Source organism: Pseudoliparis swirei, chromosome 9 (genome assembly GCF_029220125.1).
Source record: "Pseudoliparis swirei isolate HS2019 ecotype Mariana Trench chromosome 9, NWPU_hadal_v1, whole genome shotgun sequence".
NCBI classification, from domain to species: Eukaryota; Metazoa; Chordata; class Actinopteri; order Perciformes; family Liparidae; genus Pseudoliparis; species Pseudoliparis swirei.
The window spans coordinates 25794917-25805096 of NC_079396.1; the positions used below are offsets into that span (position 1 = coordinate 25794917).

General features: G+C 48.6%; 1 protein-coding gene across 2 annotated transcripts; it reads right to left on the reverse strand.

Moving 5' to 3' along the window:
* Positions 1–58: 58 nt before the first annotated feature.
* On the reverse strand, positions 59–5649 carry si:dkey-150i13.2 (mitochondrial carnitine/acylcarnitine carrier protein). Of its 2 annotated transcripts, none has more exons than XM_056422134.1 (9): positions 5431–5649; positions 3503–3595; positions 3236–3363; positions 2778–2868; positions 2291–2408; positions 2084–2156; positions 1903–2012; positions 1346–1467; positions 59–130 (listed from the first exon to the last, which is right to left on the reverse strand). In XM_056422134.1, exons 1-9 carry the CDS (start codon positions 5530–5532, stop codon positions 119–121), a joined length of 849 nt encoding a protein of 282 aa, XP_056278109.1. In that variant the 5' UTR covers positions 5533–5649; the 3' UTR covers positions 59–118. The 2 variants fall into 2 exon arrangements, with proteins under 2 accessions (XP_056278109.1, XP_056278108.1); XM_056422133.1 differs by lacking the exon at positions 59–130 and adding an exon at positions 157–1219 and having other exon boundaries at positions 5431–5647.
* Positions 5650–10180: the final 4531 nt, after the last annotated feature.

Consider the following 10180-nt stretch of genomic DNA (forward strand, 5'->3'; position numbering starts at 1 on the left):
AGCTCACGATGTGAAATATACTTTAGTCCTGGTCCTCTATAGACCTCAGTGTAGTCCTGGTCCTCTATAGACCTCAGTGTAGTCCTGGTCCTCTAGAGACCTCAGTGTAGTCCTTTATTTAATCATAAATCTTCCAAAAGAATCCAAACATCCATCATAAATTATGTCAGATTTATTTTGGTATATAAATAATAAATAATAAACCAATTATTATATAATTAATACATTATATATATATATATATATATATATACACTACCGTTCAAAAGTTTGGGGTCATCCAGACAATTTCGTGTCTACCATGAAAACTCACTTTTATTTATCAAATGAATTGAAAATTGAATAGAAAATATAGTCAAGACATTGATTAATATTTGAAGTATTAATTTTGTTCTTCAAACTTCAAGCTCAAAGGAAGGCCAGTTGTATAGCTTATATCACCAGTATAACTGTTTTCAGCTGTGCTAACATAATTGCACAAGGGTTTTCTAATCAGACATTAGTCTTCTAAGGCGATTAGCAAACACAATGTACCATTAGAACACTGGAGTGATAGTTGATGGAAATGGGCCTCTATACACCTCTGGAGATATTTCATTAGAAACCAGACGTTTCCACCTGGAATAGTCATTTACCACATTAACAATGTATAGTGGGTATTTTTGATTAATGTTATCTTTATTGAAAAAACAGTGCTTTTCTTTGAAAAATAAAGACATTTCTAAGTGACCCCAAACTTTTGAACGGTAGTGTATATATATATATTTGACACTTTACAAAATCATAAATAAAAGAAGAAAAGGCTCAAATATATATTCATGATTACGCAATATCTCAAAATCATACATTCATTCAAGTGTTTACAGAGAGCTCCTGATTGGCTGATTGGCAACATCTAACAACTTCATGAATGGGTCTACGAGAGGCTGGTCCAGACCGGTCCAGACTGGTCCAATCTAGTCCAGACTGGTCCAATCTAGTCCAGACCGGTCCAGACTGGTCCAATCTAGTCCAGACTAGTCCAGACCGGTCCAGACTGGTCCAATCTAGTCCAAGACTGGTCCAGACTAGTCCGGACCAGTTCAGACTGGTCCCGACTCGTCCAAAGTGATCAAAACTGGTCCCGACTGGCCCGAACACTTTGATGTGTTGTGAGTTACCAGGTGGGCGCGAGCCAGTTCAGCCCCTTCAAGGCCACCTCGAACCCCAAGAAACAGGCCTGAGTGACGGGAAGTCCAGGAGAATGTACTCATGTGGTATATATATATATATATATTTATATATGCTGTATATATATAAATGTATATATCTATTAGTATAATATGAGAACAGAAGAAGAGTTTACCGCGTTGGCAGGGAAGGCTCGGAGGAAGACGGCGTTGAACCCTTTGTAGAGCGACTTAGGGCCTTCTTCTGAGAGCAGAGTCCTGAGGACGTCGACCACGCCAGAGTACTTCCCGTCTGCAGCTACACACACACACACACATTATATTACATGTAATCAAACCGCTAACCACTGACCCGCTCACAACACACACACACACACACACATTCACACACATGCACACTCTGAACTAAAGGGGTAGTGTTGGTTCTGGCGCCCCCTGTGGACTAAAGTGGTAGTGTTGGTTCTGGCGCCCCCTGTGGACTAAAGTGGTAGTTTTGGTTCTGGCGCCCCCTGTGGACTAAAGTGGTAGTGTTGGTTCTGGCGCCCCCTGTGGACTAAAGTGGTAGTGTTGGTTCTGGCGCCCCCTGTGGACTAAAGTGGTAGTGTTGGTTCTGGCGCCCCCTGTGGACTAAAGTGGTAGTGGTGTGGTCTTCTGATGACGGTATGGACATTAATAATAAAAGTATCACTATAAAAGTATTTTAAAGTGTAAACTATGGACTCTGGTCTCTCACCGGTCTGGAAGTTGGACTTGAGGACATCGGGAGGAAGAGCGATCGTCCAGTTTAGGATTCCTGCCACGCCGCCGGCCAGGATGATCTTAGGAGTGCTGAGCTGAGAGACGCTGAGGCATGGAGACAAAGGTGAGGTTCACGGGCCGGAAAGGAGACGCCAGTTCTTGAGATGAGGACTCACCTTTGACCCTCAGGTGTCAGGAAGCTTTTGAGGCATTGGTAGGTCAGGAAGTACAGACCGTTAGACGGCACGTCTGAAGAGAGAGGCAAAACAAAATATATATTTAAATAGTCTTCACACAGGTGTGAAAGTTCAAAGTGTTTTCCAAAAAGTGAACAAACAAAAATTATTATTAAAGTATTATTCCATGAGGACGACGCAGCTCACCTCTGATGAGGGTCAGCACCGTGCCCCGGTACAGGCTGCGGAGGCCCTGCTCCTTATAGAGCCGGACCGCACAGTCCACCGGACCCGCGTACCTGGACTCCCCCCGGCTGGCCTGCACCTGGACAACACACAACGTCATCCTCAGGCCACGGAGTACACAGAGAGAACTCCTCTCCGGTGGTGGGTTCAGGTACTGCAGTCCTGTCAGTACACGTTGGACTTTACAGGAAACCTCTCGAGTCCAGAGCAGCTTCAGGCAGAACCAGGTTCCTGATTGGCTTGAGAGAAAGTGGGCGTGTCATGTTGGGCTCACTGGAACCAGGATCCTCTGAGTCCACAGCGAGGAGCTCACCTGTAGTAAACATGTGACCCTCTGAGTCCACAGCGAGGAGCTCACCTGTAGTAAACATGCGACCCTCTGAGTCCACAGCGAGGAGCTCACCTGTAGTAAACATGTGACCCTCTGAGTCCACAGCGAGGAGCTCACCTGTAGTAAACATTTGATCCTCTCTCCTGGAGCCACGATCACGGTGGTGAAGACGCCGGCCAGGCAGCCGGAGAGGAAGAGCTGCATGAGGCTGCAGAGGAAACATGTTTATGAACAGGTCAACAACAACATCAACGATGTTTACAAACAAGTAGACAACAACAACAGTGTTTATAAAGACACTAATAAAAATATAAACAATGTGTATAAAGAGGAGGAGGAAGAGTCTACAGCCACTGGTCGGGTGTCATATTTATAGAGAAGCAGCTGAGGACAGGGTGGGGGTCAGGGTGGGGGTCGGGGGGGGGGGCATGAGGAGAGGGGGGTGTTGCTTCACATCGACCAATGAGAGCTGAGTGTGACGGACAATTATATATATAGCTGTCATTCCAGGTATTACCCACTGTGTGTGTGTGTATGTGTGTGTGTGTGTGTGTGTGTGTGTGTGTGTTACTAACGTGAGGGGTTGGTCGGGGTCTGGCTGCTGGAGCTGTTTCCCGAGGCCGAACCCAAAGAAGCTGATGGCCATCATGGGAGCCACGCCTAACAGGGGAGCCCCCATTCCTTTATAGAGGCCCAGGATACCCTGGACACACACATACAGACACACACATACACACACACACAGACACACACATTTTGTATTCAGATTTTCAGGGTTTAACTGTAAACTTTAATAAGTAGTGTGTGTGTATGTGTGTGTCTGTGTGTGTGTGTGTGTTCACCTCTTTGGAGACGGTCTTGCAGAAGCAGTCATACGTTCCTCTGTAGATCTCATACTGAGCGCAGGAGGCTTTGGGCTGAGTCTGGAGCCTCACCTGAAGGACAGGAGGTGTTATAAAGGTCTCACACACACACACGGACACACACACACACACACATACACGGATATACACAAACACGTGTGTGTTCTGGAGGGAGGACCAATGAGAAGTGAGATAAGGCGTCTGACAGTTAAAGATATGAAGCGCTCACATTCTGAGAAAAGACTCAAACATGAAGGTCCCAAAGGGTTCTCACCCTGACCCGCTCAGAGGGTTCTCACAAACACAACACTGTCCCTTGAAGAACTACACAGACTTAAACTACAGTCCCCTTCAAGAACTACAGACTAAAACTACAGTCCCCTTCAAGAACTACACAGACTAAAACTACAGTCCCCTTTAAGAACTACACAGACTTAAACTACAGTCCCCTTCAAGAACTACAGACTAAAACTACAGTCCCCTTCAAGAACTACACAGACTAAAACTACAGTCCCGTTTAAGAACTACACAGACTAAAACTACAGTCCCCTTTAAGAACTACACATGGACTAAAACTACAGTCCCCTTTAAGAACTACACAGACTAAAACTACAGTCCCCGTTAAGAACTACACATGGACTAAAACTACAGTCCCCTTTAAGAACTACACAGACTAAAACTACAGTCCCCGTTAAGAACTACACATGGACTAAAACTACAGTCCCCTTTAAGAACTACACAGACTAAAACTACAGTCCCCTTCAAGAACTACACAGACTAAAACTACAGTCCCCTTTAAGAACTACACAGACTAAAACTACAGTCCCCGTTAAGAACTACACATGGACTGAAACTACAGTCCCCTTTAAGAACTACACATGGACTAAAACTACAGTCCCCTTTAAGAACTACACAGACTAAAACTACAGTCCCCGTTAAGAACTACACATGGACTGAAACTACAGTCCCCTTTAAGAACTACACAGACTAAAACTACAGTCCCCGTTAAGAACTACACAGACTAAAACTACAGTCCCCGTTAAGAACTACACAGACTAAAACTACAGTCCCTGTTAAGAACTACACATGGAATGAAACTACAGTCCCCGTTAAGAACTACACATGGACTGAAACTACAGTCCCCTTTAAGAACTACACAGACTAAAACTACAGTCCCCGTTAAGAACTACACATGGACTGAAACTACAGTCCCCTTTAAGAACTACACATGGACTAAAACTACAGTCCCCTTTAAGAACTACACAGACTAAAACTACAGTCCCCGTTAAGAACTACACATGGACTAAAACTACAGTCCCCTTTAAGAACTACACAGACTAAAACTACAGTCCCCTTTAAGAACTACACAGACTAAAACTACAGTCCCCTTCAAGAACTACACAGACTAAAACTACAGTCCCCTTTAAGAACTACACAGACTAAAACTACAGTCCCCGTTAAGAACTACACATGGAATGAAACTACAGTCCCCGTTAAGAACTACACATGGACTGAAACTACAGTCCCCGTTAAGAACTACACAGACTGACGTCCCCTTTAAGAGAGTTTTGTGTTATTCTGCTTCTCGTAAATATTATATTCACATATAAAACATATCTCCTTTAGAACCACATCCCTCGAGCTTCTATCATTATGGTAAATAATCCTCTTTATGACCCGCAGTTGCGCGCGCACCTTCGGACGCGGTAAATTGATCGATAATCTCAACATCTTCTTCTGATCACTGACTTCAAACTCTTTAAACGGATTAAAACCAGAAGCCTGAAGCATGTCCTCTCCGCCAGGTACACGTGTATGCATTAGTACTCAGTAGTATAGTAGTAGTACTCAGTCGTATGTGTAGTAGTATTATGTGTATTAGTACTCAGTCGTATGTGTATTAGTACCTTGATGGTGTCCAGCGGGTGTCCGGCCAGCAGCAGACAGGCTCCGGCGACCCCCCCAGCCACGAAGTTCTTGAGCGGAGAAACTCTTTCCTCGTCCGGCATCCTGAGACCCGCTGCAGCGCCCCGGGACCTGTCTGCCTGCTTCTAGGACTGTCTGTCTGCCTGTCTGTCTGTCTGTCTGCTTATATAACTATCTGTCTCTCTGTGTGTCTGGCTGTGTTCCTCTCTATCTCTGCCTCTCTATCTGGCTCTCTCTATGTATCTCTATTTCTGTCTGTCTGTCTGTCTCTCTCTCTGTCCCTCTGTCTGTCTGTCTGTGTGTGTGTCTGTCTGTCTCTGTCTGTCACTCTCTCTCTCTCTCTGTCTCTCTATCTGCCCCTCTGTCTCTCTGTCTCTCTGTCTCTCTCTCTCTCTGTCTCTCTGTCTGTCTCTCTCTGTCTCTCTCTCTGTCTGTCTCTCTCTGTCTCTCTGTCTCTCTCTCTCTGTCTCTCTCTCTCTCTGTCTCTCTGTCTCTCTCTCTGTCTCTATGTCTGTCTCTCTCTGTCTGTGTCCAGACGCCGTCGAGGTAGCTCCGCGGAGATTGTGCGCTCTTTTAGTTTTTGTGTTTATTTTTAATGTTTTCTTTGCCACAAACACATCGGCACTAACAACATACGACCACAGCACACTTTTGGACATAAACTTTTGCGCAAAACAAGGGTTTTTGTCCACTTTTTCCATCGATCCAGCGTGGCCGGCAGAGATCGTACGAGCGAACCACATCAACAACAGTGGAGCCGCTACTACGGGGAGACGAAAACATCGAGGGAAACGGAGCGGAATTCGGAACAGACTGAGAGTTCAAGCCCACCGTCCACCTCTGCCCAGCATCCTTCTTGCTAACGTCCAGTCTCTGGAAAATAAGATGGATGATGTTAGGGCAAGGATCAGATTCCAACGGGACATGAGGGACTGTAACATCTTTTGTCTGACGGAAACATGGCTGACTCCGCTGGTGCCGGATCGAGTCATATGCCCAACCGAGTCCTTCTCTGTTTTCCGTGCAGACAGAATGGAAGAGTCTGGTAAATCTAAGGGTGGAGGGGTTTGCTTCATGACTAACAACATGTGGTGCGACCCCAAGAACATTAAGACTCTTTCTCGTTCCTGCTCGCCGAACCTGGAACATCTGACGATCTCATGCCGTCCATTCTACCTTCCCCGGGAGTTCAGCTCGGTCATCACCACAGCCGTCTACATACCACCACAAGCGGACACCGACGTAGCACTATCGGACCTACATGATGTGTTATGTCGGCATCAGAACAAGTATCCCGACGCGGCTGTGGTGGTGGCTGGGGACTTTAATAGGGCTAACCTAAAAAAAGTCATGCCGAACTTTCACCAGCACATTACGTGTGCTACCAGAGGCCAAAGAACGTTGGACCACTGCTATACGCCATTCAAGAGAGGCTACAAGGCTGTCTCTCTCCTCCGTTAGGGAAATCAGACCATGCCGCCATTTTTCTGCTTCCGGGTACCGCAAAAGATCGCGGGAAGCGGTAGTGACGAGGAACGAAGCGGTGGTCTGACCAATCAGTTGCTGAGCTACATGATGCTCTGCGTGTCGTTGACTGGGACATGATCCAATCCAGTTCCAGTGACGCCAGCGAGTTTATGAAGTAGCAATGAGCCTCATAGCAACGCTAGCGGACACCATCGTCCCCACGGTAAAAGTTAGGGTCTTTCCTAACCAAAAGCCGTGGGTTGATGGATCCATCCGTGAAGCTGTGAACGCCCGTACTGCTGCCTATAACTCCGGTCTCGTATCCGGCAACATGGACGAGTACAAGGCAGCGGTCTATGGACTGAGGAGGGCGGTGAAGGAAGCCAAAAGGAGGTACCGAGACAGAGTGGAATCACAGATGGAGCAGCGCGACACCAGGCACCTATGGCAGGGGCTACGGACTATCACAGACTACCAGAGCAGACCCCGCGCTATGGTGAGTGCCGACGCATCCCTAGCGGACGACCTGAACTCATTTTATGCACGGTTTGAGGCTAGCAACAACAGCGCTAGCTCGCGCTAACAACAACACCGTTAGCGTAGCCGAGGTGAGTTCTACCGCTGGGACGAACACACACTCTCTGTGACCGAGCACAGTGTGAGGAGGGCTCTGTTGAGGGTGAACACCAGGAAAGCTGCAGGTCCAGATGGCATATCTGGGCGAGTACTGAAGACCTGTGCTAACCAGCTAGCTCCAGTGTTCACCACAATATTCAACCTCTCCCTGGCTGAGTCCGTGGTCCCCGCCTGCTTCAAGAGATCCACTATTGTCCCTGTGCCCAAGAATGCTTCTCCAGCATGTATGAATGACTACCGACCGGTGGCCCTCACCTCGGTGGTCATGAAATGCTTTGAGAGGCTGATAAAGATAGATAGATAGATAGATAGATAGATATATACTTTATTAATCCCCAAGGGGAAATTTGTCGAGTCAGTAGCAGCAACACACAAGAATAAAAAAACAAAACACAAAATATAAGAAGGGTTAGGGTGATCTGGCAAGAGGTGAACTGTTGTAGAGCCTCATAGCCGTCGGCAGGAATGTTCTCCTGTATCTCTCCTTGTGGCAGCGGAGCGTGAGGAGACGTCTGGAGAAAGTACTCCTCTGTCCCTGTAGGAGGTGGTGGAGAGGGTGGTCCGGGTTGTCCAATATGGACACCAGTTTCTTCAACGACCTCCTCTCCACCACCTGTTCCAGGTGCTCCAGCTGGCAGCCGATGATGGAGCCAGCCTTCCTAACCAGTTTGTTAAGACGGCTGGTGTCACCGGCTCGATGCTGCTCCCCAGCAGACAATGGCAAAGTGCAGCACACTGGCCACAACCGACTGGTAGAATAACTCCAGCATCTTGCTGCACACGTTGAAGGATCAAGCTTTCTCAGGAAAAGAGTCGACTCATCCCTTCTTGTACACAGCGTTGATGTTGGCCTTCCAGTTCAGTCGGCTGTCGATGGAGACGCCCAGGTACTTGTACCTCCACCATGTCCACGTCCACACCCAGGACACACAGAGGTGTAGGAGCTGTCGCCTCCCTCCTGAAGTCCACCACCATCTCTCTGGTCTTGGCCACGTTCAGCCGCAGGTGGTTCTCATCGCCCACTTTACAAAGTCACTCACCACTGCCCTGTACTCCTCCTCCCGTCCATCCCTAATACACCCGACCACTGCAGAATCATCAGAGTACTTCTGCAGATGGCATGACTCCGTGTTGTACTGGAAGTCACTGGTGTACAGGGTGAAGAGGAAGGAGACAGAACAGTTCCTGTGGGCTCAACATCACTGACCACCGTTCCAGACAGCACACGGCCCATTCTGACAAACTGTGGTCTGCCTGTGAGGTAGTCAGTGATCCAGGAGATGGTGGACGCGTCCACACGCCACCGCAGCTTCTCACTCAGCAGCAGTGGCTGGATGGTGTTAAATGCACTGGAGAAGTCAAAGAAAGTGACTCTCACAGAGACACCGGTTCCATCCAGGTGCGACTGAGCTCGCAGCAGGTAGATGATGGCGTCGTCCACTCCCACATGAGGCTGGTAAGCAAATTGCAGAGGGTCCAACGATGATTTCACCTGCGGCCGGAGGTGGGCCAAGACCAGCCTCTCCAGCACCTTCATCACATGGGAGGTGAGGCGACCGGTCGGTAGTCGTTGAGGCCAGATGGTGCTGACTTCTTTGGGACAGGGACCAGGCACGACGTCTTCCACAGCACCGGGACTTCCCCCAGCCTCAGGCTGAGGTTGAAGAGGCGCTGCAGGACACCAGACAGCTGGGTGGCGCAGGTCTTTAGGACCCTGGGGCTGATGCCATCAGGACCTTCAGCTCTGCGCTGGTGTAGTTTCTCCAGCTGTCTTCTCACCTGGTCAGTCGTCACAGAGAGAGGGGGGGGGGGAGGAGCCCATTGTTATTGAGGGCTCGGTCGATGTGCAGCTCAGCAGGGGGACAGAGGGGAGGAGGTGTTTGGGAGGTGTGCTATGTGGAGGAGACGGGGGAGGGCTGTGAACTGAACCTATTGAAAAAACAGTTCAGCTCGTTGGCCCTCTCCAGGGAGCCCCTGGCTGTCTCCCTCCCACCTTGAAGCCAGTTATCTGCTTCATGCCAGACCACACCTCCCTTGTGTTGTTCAGTTGGAGTTTGGCCTCCAGCTTCCTCCTGTAGGAGTCCTTGCCTCCCTGAGCTTCACCTTTAGGTTGCGCTGGGCTTTCCTCAGCTCATCCCTGTCTCCAGACCTGAAAGCAGCTTTCTTCATGTTAAGAAGCGCCTTCAGGTCCCTGGTGATCCAGGGCTTGTTGTTGGGGAAGCAGCGCACAGTCCGTGATGGGATGGTGGTGTGTTCACAGAACTTGATGTATTCCGTGATGCAGTCGGTCATACTGTTGATGTCCTCCCGTGCGGTCCACACAGCACATCCCAGTCCGTTGACTCAAGCAGTCCTGTAGAGCGTCGTTAGCCTCCAGAGACCACCTCCTCACAGTCCTGGTGGTCACCGCAGCCTCTTCACCAGAGGAACATACCTGGGTGTCAGCCGGACCAGGTCATGATCAGACCTGCCGAGGGGGGGAAGGGCAGTGGCGCTGTATGCGTCCTTAGTATTAGCATACAGCAAGTCCAGAGTTTTATTGTTCCTTGTTGGGCAGTCTATGTATTGATGGAAGGTTGGCAGAGCTTTTTCCAATGTGGTGTGGTTAAAGTCACCAGTGATAGCCAT

Coding starts and splice junctions, on each gene's coding strand:
- si:dkey-150i13.2 (XM_056422133.1), bottom strand. CDS start 5,532: ATGCCGGACGAGGAAAGAGTTTCTCCGCTCAAGAACTTCGTGGCTGGG. Junction 2,409..2,777: donor GGATCAAATGTTTACTACAG/GTGAGCTCCTCG, acceptor TGTGTTGTCCAG/GTGCAGGCCAGCCGGGGGGA. Junction 2,157..2,290: donor GGTGCTGACCCTCATCAGAG/GTGAGCTGCGTC, acceptor CTCTCTCTTCAG/ACGTGCCGTCTAACGGTCTG.